At 40.5% G+C, this 15,928-nt stretch overlaps 1 protein-coding gene across 1 annotated transcript in view; it reads right to left on the reverse strand.

The window, feature by feature from the left end:
* FAM114A1 (family with sequence similarity 114 member A1) overlaps positions 1 to 14,207 on the reverse strand; it is a 37,365-nt gene extending 23,158 nt beyond the window's left edge. The window contains exons 1-3 of the mRNA XM_069856188.1: positions 14,065 to 14,207; positions 11,113 to 11,462; positions 8,906 to 8,993 (exon numbers count right to left, since the gene is read on the reverse strand). Coding sequence (XP_069712289.1) covers positions 8,906 to 8,993; positions 11,113 to 11,454 — 430 coding nt within the window. The 5' untranslated portion in view covers positions 11,455 to 11,462; positions 14,065 to 14,207. The remainder of the gene's footprint in view (positions 1 to 8,905; positions 8,994 to 11,112; positions 11,463 to 14,064) is intronic.
* Between the last annotated feature and the right edge of the window lie 1,721 nt (positions 14,208 to 15,928).

The following is a 15,928-nucleotide window of genomic DNA, read 5'->3' on the forward strand; positions in this document are numbered from 1 at the left end:
ACTCATTTCAGTGGCACATACAAGTTTAGCTCCTCACTTTTCAAAATGCTAAACATTCTATTACAATTAGTTTAGACAGAAATTGATGGTGCTTCTAGTGCCATAGGGTTTGGCCTCAACTAGTTTTCAGATGTCTAGAACAATTAACCCACAATTAATGAACTGTGGATGGCTGCAGGGCTGAGGTAAGGAATCAGTTCTCCAGTTTGCTGCATAGGTGCTACTTTAGGTAAGTATTTTAGCAATACTGACCTTGGTCTTTGAAGTTATTTCAGGATTTAAGCTCCTCATTTGTTCAATTGAAGTCAAATCCTAATGTGTCTCTCCTCAAAGCTGTTTAAATATACTTTGTAAGGTCTGTGGGTGTCAGATGACACAGTTATTGTTCCAGTGGTAGCTGATCTACAGAAATTTGACCACCTTTACGTGACGCATATGTAGTGATTCCCTAACTCTCTGTTTCATTAAAATTATCTAGTTTAATGTAAAGAATATAAGTTATTAGTATTTTTGTCTGAATAATTCTGTCAGAATAGGATTGCATGGACTGGTAATATCCTGCTATAGGATTAGGTAGGCTTGCCTAGGCAGTCAACAAAATGAAGTAGGAGCTTCCTAACCTGCATCAGCTATAGCTGAAAACACGGCCCTTAAAAAAGACTGCCCTCAAACTGTCTGCCTATTCTGCTTCCGTGTATATCCATAAGTACATTCATGATATGCTTCTCTCATTACAAATGATCCAACTGGCACATCTTCCTTAGCTGGAATTTTCTCCACATCAGCTGAGAGGCAATAAGTAAACAACCAACCAGGTGAGCTGTATTTCTTTCCAACACAGAATTAAATGGCTTTAGTGACTCTATTTAATTTCTTTTCTTGCACAATACACCATTACTACACAAAGCTGATCACTTCTAGCAGCAGGGCAATACAGAGTGCTTTAACTATCTGCCTAACTACTTATGAGAAGTATTAATGACAATTATATACTTCTTTGCTTTGTTACCTTAAACTGAACTGTAAATAGATATATAATTTCAGAAAAGCCATTTGCACAGACACTCAGGCAGATAACTAGACATCTAAGACATGAAGTCAAGCATAACGATTCATTAAATGATGCCCACACTTTCCCACAATTGTGTTCATGTTCTAATAGAAAAGTTCAAAGCATCTTTTCTGAGTTATACTAACTACACCAAAATAGCCTATAATTTGCCAGTGCTCTGTTCTGAATATACATGTATATGTATATGTGTGTGTAGTCATACAAATATACTTTTGAACATTACATCAAAGGAAGCAAAACTATTTGAAATGGACTGGGAAGAAGAAAAGCTTAAATTCACAATTCTATGATTTCCAAATGGGTTGCACATCCACTGCTCTATGAATTCAGTAATAAATATGTTCTAGAAAACATGTGTGAAGAGGCATCACATACAAGAAAAAACGGAGTATCTGGAGGTAAACACAAAGAATAGAGGTCCCCTAAGGAAAAGATGAGGAGAAACAAGAAATTTTCTATATGACAGCATAAGCTGCATGGGATCCTTATGTTTTATACTGAAACAGAGAGACTGAGCAGGTAAATACTTGTACCTGTCTAAAGAAAACATCACTTTTGTCTATTTCATCTCATGTCTTACAAAATGCAGCAGTACATCCAGCTGCACAAGACATATCAGGTTATGCACCACAATGATGTAAGTCCTTGCTGGATGACTTCTTGTCTTTTGCAAAATCTATTCCAATGCAGACACCGGAGAGCTGTGTACTACTTTGTCTCATCCCAATCTCCTGCACATTTTTAAATTGTTTCAATGCAAATAGTAGGATGAATAGAGTCTATAGTGATTTATTTACTCTCCAAATTCTCGGGACTAACTTAAATAACTATTAATTATGCTTTTAAACTGATGTAATAGATCCTCCAAGTCACACTCCTTTCCATTTCTCCTGCTCATGACATTTTAAAGGAGCAAAAGCGTTCTGTTCTTTCCATTGACTTAATTCTTCTTAAGGATTTGACTTGCTAAAAAATAATATTATTGCCCCATAATTATATAAAAAACCTCTATGAAAATAAAGAAAATGTTCCCTTTAACTGTGTGTGAAAAAGTTATGGATTTTTGGATTAATTTTCCTTTTTTTCCCTGCATCTAAATTATTTTTTCTGTTACATTCTGTAATTTGGTTCTCACAGTTTTACAGTTAAGCTCATATTTCCAAGAAAAGGAGGCACACAGTTTCTGTACTGATACTTGCAGACTTACAAAAAGCAGCATTTTCAGGGCTGTGTTTACATGTACTAGAATCATAAGAAAATATTTCAGGTCAATTAGGAGAGGTTTTGCTGAACTAAGCTGTATGTTTGACTACAACAGCATAAGCAGATAAGATCAGAAGACCACAACTGAAACAAGCAACCACTGTTAGATACACATACATGCATAAACATGGCAGAGGCACATGTTGCTTTCAAAGTGAAAATGGTTATTTGTAATTTCAAAAGGCACAGAAATAAAAGAAGATATGGGAGATGAGCCTACACTTTAGGGATATGGGTGCATTAGTGTTTTTACAGTGAGTGTGGCAACACAAATGAGCTGATGTTGTAAACTTCGGAACACCTCAAACACGTCTGTTTTCTCATTTGTAACAGCAGAAACTGAGGAGCTATTCAATAGATATTGTTAACTGCATGCTTTTTGAAGAAAGTATGCTTTCTTCCCCCCAGTGTTGTTCCTTCTGTTTTTATTGCCTAAGTGATTTCTTTTTTTCCTATTGGTTGGTAATTTCAGCAGAATATTGTTGTTCATCTTGCCAGCTGGAATCTTTAATTTGAAAATGAAGGCTTTGCAAGCAGTGCCTAATAGTGTGGCCTGCAGATGACCCACCAATGCTTTAGTCAGACACATCCCTCTTCACTTCAGGCATTCTTGTCTTCCACCTCGCAGCTTAGCAGTTTTGGATTCCCTGTAGAGCTGGAAGAGGCAAAGAGACACCTCCGGAGGGCAGTTTAGCATGCCTGAAATCTAAATCATTCTCTGTAGAGAATCACTCATTGTCCTGTGTCAATCTAGTACCCCCACGTAACTGGACTCCCTGGTTCAGTGACACAGATAGGGAGGATGAATCTGAGATTTCGTCCCTGGCTACCACACTACTAAATGAAGTAAACTAGGTATGTGGAAAAGCCAGCTATGCTGAGGATATTCTATTGGCACTCAATTCCCTTAAAGGCTTTTAAAAGATTCTCTTCCTTGTAGCTAAAACAAGAACATGGGATAGATTCTGATAATACTTAATGCTATCCACTCTATAAATAAGGAGTAATTCCAATTAAGCCAGTAATTGAGACTAGTTTCAAATCTCCTTATTTCAATGGTAAAAGATTTTAATAACAGCAATAGGCATAAAGGCTGCTACAACAGATTACTGGTTCTCAACCTCCTCTAGATCGTAAGCCCACATTAAAAGACATTGAGAGAGCAAAGGAACTGCCATGACCAAAAGCATGACCAGGATTCCTCCCAACTGTTACTTGCATTCAGTACTTTCAAAAAAGGAAGAACTGTGAAAAAGGGTTTTGCTGCTACAGCAACTGTTAAGTGTTGTTTACAAAACAGTTGAGTGACCACCCACAGCTGAGTGACCACCCACAGTTGAGTGATTTCAGCCCCCAAACCAGTTTTCCCTTAATCAGCTGAACCTATGCAATGAAAAAAAAAGTCTTCTGAAAGGACTGTCTGTTTTATGAACACATAAGGTACAAGCATAACACGCAGCCTTTACCTTCTTTTTTGGTTTGTTTGGGTTTTTTATATCGTTCTTTATTTCAAAACAGGGGAACAGTATCTACAGAGAATGGAAAAGATATTCACCTCATTTCAATACTTTAGTTTCACATTATCTGAAGCATTTGCATTCTGTTCCACACAGACTTCAACTTAAGCCATACTATGCTGGTTATTATGCATATCCATGTGTAATGCTATCCAACCTCATGAACACAGTGACATCACACGTAACATTTCACTCTATCATACTGAGTGAGAAGAAAGGGTTTTCAGCATACCAGGGAGAACAATGGGTTTTCGATATTTCCATGTGCTGTTCTACTGAGTGAAGAAGTAGATGAGGAACATACACAAGCACAAAATAATCAAGCTAGCAGAATATTAATTACAAGCAATGCATGAGAGAGATGTATTAAGCAGCCTTATAGTATGAAACTCACAGACTATGCTAAACAGCTGCGTTCTATTTCTTATTACTTTTACTGTAGAGGTAAAAACCAGCAAGCTTACATGGAGAGAAGCACATGCACGCACCATGACAGAGAACAGACTTTGCTTGGAAATATGGCTTGTTAAGCACCTCCATATGAGCACCTTATAAACACCATAATTCATCCATACAAAACAATGCAGCATATGAAAGGCAAGACTTACAGGAGAAGGTAGTAACCTTCATTAAACTCAGAGATAGCTTAGTTGGGAAAAACACCCCAAATAGGGAAGCTTTCAAGCATACAAGCTGTTTTAAAAAATGCAAGTCACAAGCTTCAAGTACAGACTGAGACTATATTTTCGCTCATTTCAGCCCTGGGTATAAAAGGTTTGCTGGTACAGCTAAGCTGACCTCATGGCTTCTTGGTGCTTTCAGTGGATCTACTGCACTCTAGTTCCATGAGGAGGGAAATCAAACTTCCTGCACCTTTTAAAAACAAAAGAAAACTCTTCATGTCAATAATGAGGCAGATTGAATAACTTTCTTAGTGTGACACCTAGTGTCAGATACTAAGTACGGTTCAGGCAGTGTCGGCTACTAGTCTAAAGGCATTACAGATTTTGTTAATAGAGGAGCATCACATCTGTCTTGTGGTAGGAACCTTGATTCAAATAACATCCCAATCAGTTTAAAGAGAATACACATTTTCTTTAGAATACCAAACCATCATCGAAACAATCACTGGCTATCTGTGCGGAGTTAGTTAAAGAGAGATGTGATAAAACTTATATGCAAACTGCCTTATTATTAGAAACTAAAATCAGACATGATAAAGAAATTATAGCCATGCAGTAAAAATGTTAATCTGTTTGGAAGCTCTAAATCAGGATTTGAAGGATAATGAAATTGAGATCCTTGGAACAACCATTTCAGCTTAGACTTAAAGAGAAAGGAATGCAAGAGAGACATTTTTTACAGTAAGAACAATCATTCACTGGAACAACCTCCCCAGGGATGTGACTAAGTCTCCATTGCTGGAGGTTTTTGAGATGTGACCGAACAAAGAGCTAGATAATCTCATCTGGGCTCCCTTTCCCACAAAAGCTTGGACAAGACTATCTTTCAAGGCCTCTTGTAACTGGGGCTGTTCTACAACAGCAGTTGCTACAAGCTGAACGTATTTGGTTAGGCCTTAAAGATGTTATCTAGTCCATCTCACACTTTTTTTGCTGGTTTTAGAGTACAATTTTGAAGAAAAATATAAGGAGTAGTAAATATTTGTCATAGTTCTCCAGACAAGCAGCTGTGTCACAACAACGACAACAACTGAGCAACAGAAAAATCGCATGCTGAAGGTGTTGCTGGTAAGTCTAATTCCAAGAAAGCAGCTTTACTTATACTATTTCCTAAACTGAAGGAATAAGAAACATCACAATAGACTGGATCATGCCAGACCTATTTTCTGATGGAGAATCAGATGAATTGTTGGTTGAACTGCTCAGATATGACACGGAGCAACTTGAAGGGCAATAATAAATAATTAATAAAAAGAAGAAAGCTCATAAAAATTTCCAATAGCTTTGATTTTTTTTTCTCTCTGTATGTCACTAGGGATTATCATACTGAGGCAGATATATGGTTTATGCAGTCCTACATCCAGTCTATGACAGTGACAGGCAGTAAATACTTCACAGGATTAAGCATGAATTTCCATAATAACCTCTAGGAAGTAAGCCCTCTGAATCAAGAATATAAATCATTACCTGCTGCATTGTTTTCCTGGAACAAATCTAAGATTATCTGGTCTTACAAGATACCTTAGGTTCAGTGAACTATATTATAATGTTTGATTTAGCATCCCAAGTTATAATGCCACAGAAAACAAGTTAAAATGTTCTAAAGACTTAGGATTCAATATCAGGTTCAGGATACCATACAAGGAAAAAAAAAAAACCCACGAAAAATATTGGACTATGGGATGGAAGAATGTACATTTGATTTATGCATAATTGAAAGCCTATTTTATTTAATAAATTCATACAGAAAAGTTAGATCCAAAATTATTAGATAGTAATATGGAAATTCAATCCTACCCTGACCCCAGAGTCAGGAAGTCTGTGTAAGTTGTAGATCCCAGGAAATGGAAAGAGAAAACACAGAAGGCGATCCTTTACATATATCTGGTTTCAGGCTCTTTCCCAGTTGCTCTTGGTCACTGCCAGAAACTAGACAGTAGATGGGCCTTCAGTCTGACGTAGTGCAACCATTCCCATGTAAAATTACAATTATTTTAATATTTTCTTTTTTTCTTTTCTGCAGGTGGATGTTCCTTTCCCTAAGTAACTTGATCTGTTCCAGCCGTGCTCATTTTAGAATAATAACAATTCTAAAAATACATGTACATGGTGATGGTACACCTATTCAAACCAGATAACATTACACAACCTTATCAAGTCAGACAGCCTAGGCAACAAACTTGCACATATTTTACAGCCTGTGAAGACAGTCATATTGCTGTCAGATGGTACGTTAGGAAGCCAGTATCAATTAAGCCAGAATTTTTAATGTATGTGAACCAAGGTGTTATATTATCTACATAAAAATGAGATCATGTCTTTAAAAATTCCATGGAAACCTACAGATACAAAGCTGACCGCAGGTTTTATAACACACAGGCAACAAACAGCTGTAAAAAGTATGTATTGTTTGCTTATTGGAGAAGGGAAACAACACATTCTTGTTCGTCCCCCAAACTTTTTCTAACAGCATTCACCATTTTCAGGCAAGCTCATGTCAATTGGGCAAGAAAATATCTATGGCCATACTGCCCCACAGAAAATGTATACACTTTGTGACATTAAACCGACTATTCAGTCAAGCCGAGACTTCTAAGCAACAGAAGACTGTGAGATTGCCACTGCAAGCCTGTAAGAACAGTAAATGGTAACAAACTTTTACTCACAAACAACATTAGCAGTTCCATTTGATAGACTACTAATTAGCAAAAGCTAAACAGAATAAATGTGGCTATCTCAGGCAAAAACTGAATGACACAAAAGAGCTCTGTTCCAAGAAACCCACTGCTGCAACTATAAAAATGAATTGAAGAATTCATCAGCTTTACAATTTCAAATGATCAAGAGTAAAATTACTTTTATGCACATAATTTTTCTTCTTTAGTTATTTATGCTCAGCCAAATTCTTCTCAGAATTCTGTTATGATGGTCTGAGAATGTGAGAGAGTCAAGGCTTGTGGAAGGCTGTGAAAGCAGTAGCCTTTATTAGATCTACTAATAGTGCTGTGGAAAAAAATGTGCAAAATTTTCAACACAGAAGCCCTTAACTTTAAGGTTAAACACAAGTTGAGAACATTTATGCAGTTCCTCAGCTAGTTAAGCTGCCCTTGTCCCCATCGGCGAGTTCTGTGTTCATAATTTCTCATTTAATAGCATTTGGGTGATCAAATGGTGAGCCAGATTAGGGAATTTTCAAAATGATCCAGCTATTACTTCATTTGTACTTTTCAAAATCAGTTCCATAAACCATCTCCCCAGATCACTTACAACGAAGGCTACTTTTAGCATGAGAGAAGGAAGAAACACATGGCTGGGGCAGGGCAGGCCTGCTCCTTTCACCAGCAACCGTTACTTATGTCAATTTAAAGACATCTTAGAAACCTATACTGAGTTTTATTAGGTATGTTAATTAGCTGGACCATCTGAAATAAAAGGTAGTGATGAACCCTTGAGTGTGGGTATTATGGAAATGAGAGGACACAGAAATACCCTCCTTCTCTGAGAAACAGACAAAAATAATTTGCTGTTCATAGAACAGAGTAGGATAAGGAGAGGAATTATTTAGCCATATTTATTATATGGGATCATAAAACCAATGTATCCATCGAATCCATTATTTTTAGTAACGAGCAATTAGTTTTAATTCCTAGGTTCCTCTTTCAAAGGCGTTTTGTGGATCCTTTACAAGAACTGATTAGTTAACAGCTTAGTAGCTGTTTTCTAAGACATTACTTCCCACTGTTAACAAGGTATTTGCATGCTTCGCTTTTTGTCTGTGGGACTTCGATGTGTAATGGTTAAGTTTTACCTAAAATGTTCACAAGAATGTTCTGTACAGGCATACTATTGGAAATAAGAGTATAAGGAGAGGGAGTAGGGGGTCCATGTTTCAGTATGTCGTTCTGCTCTCTGTAGCCTAGGGTGATAGCCTAAACAGCTTCACTGGGTGTCAGCGAAAGCTGGAATGACTTCTAAGAAAGGAATTCATATTTTGTAAACAGAAGTTGTGGTGTATAAAACACAGACACGCATGTGCACGAATCTGGGTTGGAGCACTTTAACTTCAAAAACAATAAATCTTTGGCTGATAGTAATTGTATCAGATTATGTAACCTTTTTGTGAAGAAGCCACAATGACAGTAATTCACTAACTTTACAAAATCTTAGTACCATGCCCATTATCTGATCTGAAGAAACACTTCTGCACTTCGACAGTTTAAGAAGATCCTTCTTCCTATCAAAAAAAATCATGCTTGCCAAGTATATCAGGACAAAGCTGTCTACAAACATTTAAGATGCGATATTAGTGTGTCTTACGACACATTAAAATTATAATTTGTTTCCATGTACTTTACTGACTGAACACTTACCCACTGTGGCAGAAGCTGATGACAGGAGAGACTTCCCCCACGTACCCCAAGCTCCCCATCTGCTTGCTTTAGATGAGGAGTCTGTGGCCTGAAAGAACAAAAATATGAGTCCAATGTCTAAAATTTGTTACCCAAAGGCAGAAGGAAACACAAAGAACTTGCGAGGCAACAAAGTCCATGTAATGAGTTATGATACGAGTAAAAACAATTGTGCCACTACTTACAAGAGTATACAATTTGACAATAGTACTTTGTAATATAATATTTGGCTTCCCTAATCATGATGATGCCTTCTGAAGAATGATTTTCAAGGTACAAAACATTCAAAGAAATAGCCCAGAATGATGACTGACAAAAGCTTTGCCACCACCTCCTCTGGGAAATTCTTAAGCTTTCGCGCAAAGTAGTCTTCGCATGAAAGGTAGCATTCTTATGGCACCGCAGGGTAGCTACTGTTCTCACCTCTCCCTTTCTTCCCCCAGAAGGAACCCAAGGTCATCAGCCTCACTCTATGTGAAACCGATTGTTTGGCTGTTTCAATACAAAGTCAGATAGTCTAATTCGAACAGCCTTCTGTAGTGGGTTAATCTAACCTTGCAGGCTTTCACTGAAAGGCCCCCATAATGGGTTCCGCAAGCTCTACTGCAAAGCCTAACTTCTTGCTGAATAATTGTAACATCTGTTTGGGAAGGTGCCAATACCAGTGCACAAATCTGCGAAGAGAACACAACCACAACTTCAATGTGAAACAACAGTGTCCATACGGGGAATTAGTTAAGAATTTGGCATCATACTAAACTAAATCTTATTTCATATGTAGTATCCCTGGCCAGACATGCCCTTCTCTAGCTTTATTATAAAGACTGATTTATATTGCCTTTACGTTCACAGTTTGGTTACTAAGGCCAGATTTTTAAAGGTCTTTTCATTCCTAAAAGTGCAATAGATTCTTAATGCGATCCTAACCACTTATGGCCAATGCTAGATTGGGTACTATGTGGAGTTTAAACTTCTGTGCATGAGAAAGCAGAGCGGAAAGCTTAGTTAGGATCACCTATTCCTAAAAATGCCTAAAACTCCAGAGAGGTCTTTACAGATGTCCTAATTCTTTTGCTTCGGGCACCCGATCCTATAGAGCCATACAAGTTTATTACGGCTATTATAAGAGAGTGACAGAACCTGGATCCTTCCAGCGTTCTACCCGGAGCCTGAGTTAAAGTTTTTTCTGCCTGAGCCTCCTCAGAGTGTAACCCAGTGGAACAAGGAACTCTGAACAACTTAGTTCAATAAAAACACAGCCAGAGGATGCGCTGCCCACATTTTACATTAATGTGTGGTATCATGCAGTTATCACTATTCTACATTAAATTTTAAAGAAACTGTTGTCTCAAGAAAGTCTCCAGTCTCCAAATGCTGAAAACAAGCTCCCAAGACAGCTCTACATTGTGCAGTGTACAGACCCCCTGTCACCTCTTCTAAGTAGGTCCCTCTCACTGCGGGGGGGGACATAACCGAAGTATTTGAACCTTTTCAATTTGTGGATGTCTGAATATTATTTCAGTGGAGATGATAACACCTTCAGCTATGTCGTGTGTTTGGGATTTGGGTGCTGTGTAGTCTATAAAAAAAGCCTTGTTTTCCTTACATTTCTTTTATTACCCTCTTGCAATTACTCAGAGGACTTCAAAAGGTCTGTGGATCACAAATCAAGCACTACTGGCACAGAACAAATCAATAACTACTGGTCATTTCACTGAGCCTTGTGAAACATACACTGTTTTTGTAAAGTCAAGGACTTGAAAATTAGCAAGTATAAGATTCAGTGATGCATGTGCAGTTTCTATTCTGTCCTCTTCTAGGTTCATTTTGTGAACTGAATGAAGGAGATTTGTAAAGAAATCCAGATAACAAAATCACAAGAGCATTATATCTATACTAAATGGACTAGATTCTGAATTTTGGCTCTGGTTTAGTTTCACTGCAATCAGTCTAGAAAGACCAAATTAGTATCATACTGGCAAAGAGAAGTTCAACTGTTTCTAGTTTCCGAAAGCCTAGCGTTGCAATTAAATTAATTTTATTTCCATGCAGGTTCTCTGTACATAACTTCCTAGGCTTCTGTGAAAAACAGTAAGTACACCGTACAAAATTCCATCCTTACAAAGCTTAGGGGGGAGTGCTTTCATGGAAAAGAAAGTGTTACTTACTGGACTGCTTTGTTCAGGCGGTGTTTCTTCAGATTCAGGTTCTGCATCAAGGCTTACAGTCTCATTGCACTCTGTAGGCACATCTTCAGTCACCTCTCCATTGGAAGGCAGACTTTCAATTAGTTTTTCAGTCAAAGGCTTTTTGTTAATAAATATCTCTCCTTCCTGTCCATCGCTGGCACTCTGACTGGCCTGTCCATGTTTATCATGTGAAGACTCATGCAAGATCTCAGCTTCCATTAGGTGTGGTACTGACTCACGAGACAAAACCTCATTGCTGGGCATTTCCACTACTTCACGTTTTTCTTCAGATGGGATGTCATCACTTATGTCTCCAGACATTTTCAGTTCTGAGTACAGAAAATATACTATGGCTTTTAGGTTCCATAAATATTTGAATGACCATAAAATATGCAGCATTTATCATAAGCTATTGCTGAAGAACAACGCAGCCTTGACGTAGGGCATCCTGAAGCCTGGAGCCCTGCGGCACATGCATCATGCCAGCACTGATGATACCCTGAATACTCCGTTCACCTTGCAGAATAGCACCCAAGCACAAAGAGCCATGTTACTGTTTCCTCAAAATATGATTTGGTGAGGCACAAATGATATTCATTTGTCTGGAGAAGTCAAATACAAGAACTTCCACATGGTTAATTCCTATGTTCCCTATTAGATGCGTATGAAAGACCACTGGAGAACAGGATAGTCTGAGCAGCAATAGCCAAGCAGCTCTTGTTTGCCTCATCATTTCCACATAGATTCATGTAGCCTGCTGACTGACAGATGATGACAAACACAGTGTGACTAAAACTGTGGTAATATTTATGTGTTGGAGAAGGGGCATAATTTGAGAACATGACAGACCATGGTCCCTGCAGTCATTTCCTAGACAGAAAGCATTCATGGCTCATGCTGTTCTGCATCACATGTCTCAAAGTCTTATTGTTTGGGGAGGGCAACACCTCTTACCTGTTCCTAAAAGTCCAGGCATCAGTTCTGGAATTAAGCTGAGTGACTAAACTTCAACTCTGAAGTCAAAGTAACCTTGTTTGAGGTGCAGGTATTGATATCGAGATATATATATATATATTTTATTTTTTTGGTAATTAGGAACACATTTTCTCGTATTTACTCTTTACCTTCCAATGCAACTTCTGTTTTCTAAGTGATCTCCACCACTATGCAATCATCAGGCTGAGAATCCAGGAAGGGAAAGAAATGGTCATGCAGTGAGCTCTGCAGCTGATTAAGGAGCGGCAGTGGCAGAGTTCAAAAGGACTGCTGTACAATGATTACTACCACTTAACTTGTTGGCAACAACAATATGCCTGGCACCCTACTCAGAGGACAACCCTTGACAGAGAGTTGCCATCGCAAGCTCTTGGCTATATGCAGAGTTGCATGACATAAAATAAACTCAGAAGTCCTTCCTGTAGATGCTGGTAGATGCTGTCTTTTTGTCGACTTGCATATTAATTAAATAAGGTTCAAAGCTTTGTACCTGTTACGAAAGATCAAGGTTCAAAAAGAAAATTAAGATAAAAAAAAAAGGCAAAAAGTAAAATGTAACAGGGATTTAGAAGAAGCCGGCCTAAGAAACATGTATTTAAATTTGTATATCTTATTAAAGGCTACAGAAAATTGTCCATTTGTGGCTTTAGCAGCCTGTTTATTTCACTTGAATGCAGACCAGCTTTTAGAACAGCTCCAGAACTAGCATTTGAGATCAGTGAAAAAGAAACATAAACAAATAAGCACTCGGTGTCACTTGTATTACTTTAGCTTACACCACAACTTAATTATCTTTAGAAAACATACATTTACCAATTAGGGTCTTTACATGTGCCACAAGTATCTGCAGTTTTCCATTACAAATATTGCAAATACTATAACTGCTTTAGTGTAGGTAAATACTGCTACTGTTCAAACAGTACCCACTGTGTGATGGGCAGCATCAACTAACGAAATTTTTGTATTTGTAACCAAATACCACCAACAGGTATGAGGATCCTCTCCTAAACCCTGTAGAATCTGTACACACGTACATCATAATTTTGTGTAGGGATTAGATCCAAATAAGAAAATGCCCAACACCAGCACGATTTGAACAGTGTCACACTCAGACAAGCACATCGCTTTTTGCAGGACTTTGGGGACCACTCGGGCCACGGTCATAGAATCACAGAATTGTACAGTCATAGACTAGTTTGGGTTGGAAGGGACCTTAAAGACCATCTAGTTCCAAACCCCCTGCCATGGGCAGGGACACCTCCCACCACATCAGGCTGCTCAAGGCCCCATCCAACCCGGTCTTGACCACTTCATGGATGGGGCATCCACACCTTCCCTGGGCAACCTGTGCCAGTGCCTCACCAGCTTCATGGTGAAGAAATTCCTCCTTATGTCTAGTCTAGCTCTGCCCCCTCCAGTTTATACCCATTGCCCCTAGTTCTATCACCACAAGCCTTTGTGAACAGTCCCTCCCCAGCTTTCTTGTAGCCGGATTGATCTCCATCGATCCCCTGCTGCGAGACAGGAGCTGGGGACAGAATCTACGTCCCACCTCTATGCATATGGATAAATTTTCCCAGAAATCTTCTGCATGTTCTATTACTTTCACAGGAGCAACTCTAATGTTACTATAAACTTCACAACAGCCAAATCTCTTGCTAATTTGGAGCTCTGGAGCCAGCTCTGCCTGACCCGGCATTTGAGACAAACTCCAAGCAGAGGTGACCACAGGGGAGAGAGCACAGGTCACAGGGGACGCAAGACGTTATCGTCTTCGAAGAGCGAGCAGTGTCTGGAAAAACACCGTTTTAAAGAAAACACGCCATCAGAGGGGCTTTCAAAGAACACAACTGCTTAGACGAAACTTAACTCTACTTTCGCTTAAATCAAAACATCGCACTTGCTGTCCCGGTAACTCCTCCTCCTATCAGGTACCTTCGGCTCCGCGCTGCCTCTCGCTCGGCGCCCGCCGCTCCCGGCTCGCTGCGGCCGCACCTTTCCCCTTCCTTATCTTTGTTTTTCGGTGGTTTTTACTGCCCCCCAATACTTCTCTTTTCGAAACCCGCAGCGAGGAGCCCGCACTCGGCCGCCAAGGCGGGAGGGAGGGGAGAAGGCGCCGCGCCCCGGGCGGCCCCGGGCTGCCCCCGCCCCGCCACGTCGGCAGCGCCGCGGGGGAAGCGCGGAGAGGCGGAGGGAGGCGGGGCTGGAACGGACTCACCGCTCGCCCTCCGGCCCTCCGGGGCGGTTCGACTGTAACTGAGTGTCTGTACTGCGCTGGCGTCGCGTTTCTTATTCGATGGAAAGCTTAGTTCTTTCCTCAAAGCGAGCTGGAACCACACCCCCCCGCTTCACCACCAACCCCCCCCCCCACCCCGCCATTCCCTCCCCTAGCGTGTGGCTGCCGAGTTAAACAACTGAGATACCACTTTGCACCTTCCTTCCATCTGCGTTCGTGGGAACTGCAGTGCTACAGACTAGGAGAAGAGTGGCTGGAAAGCTGCCTGGAGGAGAGGGACCTGGGCGTTTTGGTTGACAACCGACTGAATATGAGCCAGCAGTGTGCCCAGGTGGCCAAGAACGCCAATGGCATCTTGGCTTGTATCAGAAACGGCGTGACCAGCAGGTCCAGGGAGGTTATTCTCCCTCTGTACTCAGCACTGGTGAGACCGCTGCTTGAATCCTTTGTTCAGTTCTGGGCCCCTCACCACAAGAAGGATGTTGAGGCTCTGAAGCGAGTCCAGAGAAGAGCAACAAAGCTGGAGAGGGGGCTGGAGAACAGGCCTTATGAGGAGCGGCTGAGAGAGCTGGGGTTGTTTAGCCTGGAGAAGAGGAGGCTGAGGGGGAGACCTCATTGCTCTCTACAACTACCTGAAAGGAGGTTGTAGAGAGGAGGGTGCTGGCCTCTTCTCCCAAGTGACAGGGGACAGGACAAGAGGGAATGGCCTCAAGCTCCGACAGGGGAGATTTAGGCTGGACATTAGGAAAAATTGGCACTGGACATTGGGCACTGGCACAGGCTGCCCAGGGAGGTGGTTGAGTCACCTTCCCTAGAGGTGTTTAAGGCACGGGTGGACGAGGTGCTAAGGGGCATGGTTTAGTGTTTGATAGGAATGGTTGGACTCGATGATCCGGTGGGTCTCTTCCAACCTGGTTATTCTATGATTCTATGATTCTATGAAAAAGGTTTTCACAGAAAGGGTCATTGGGCACTGGCACAGGCTGCCCAGGGAGGTGGTTGAGTCACCTACCCTGGAGGTGTTTGAAAGACAGGTGGACGAGGTGCTGAGGGGAATGGTTTAGTGATTGATAGGAATGATTGAACGCGATGATCCAGTGGGTCTCTTCTGACTTGGTTATTCTATGATTCTATGAAATGCTGCTGAACGAAGCTGCGAGGTGTGTGCATGCATTTCCAGTAAATTTGTGCCAGTGCCAGGTGCAGAAACGCTTGGTTGAGCAAGGGCGTTGCAGGCATTGCCCAACAAACAGCTCGTGGCTCTTGCCTCACACCTTTTCCTCTTTTTGCCACTTAGTTTTAATGTGAATCATGCCCTTTCACTGTGATAAAAGGCGGTACCGCAATACATCCCAGCATACTTTCTACCACTACTCTTGCTTTGCAGAAAGTGAGGATTAATTGATAAGTTTTGCTGCAGCTGGTTTGTACGTTTAATTATCTTGTCATATAAGTCTGTCTTGTATCAAGAGATAATATGCAGACAATCTCCAGACATGGATAAATAACCTGAAAGAATAGACACTCTCTTAAGAGTTGCAAGAATTTATTGGTATGCTTAGT

The sequence above is a fragment of the Phaenicophaeus curvirostris genome, chromosome 4, assembly GCF_032191515.1.
Source record: "Phaenicophaeus curvirostris isolate KB17595 chromosome 4, BPBGC_Pcur_1.0, whole genome shotgun sequence".
NCBI lineage: Eukaryota > Metazoa > Chordata > Aves > Cuculiformes > Cuculidae > Phaenicophaeus > Phaenicophaeus curvirostris.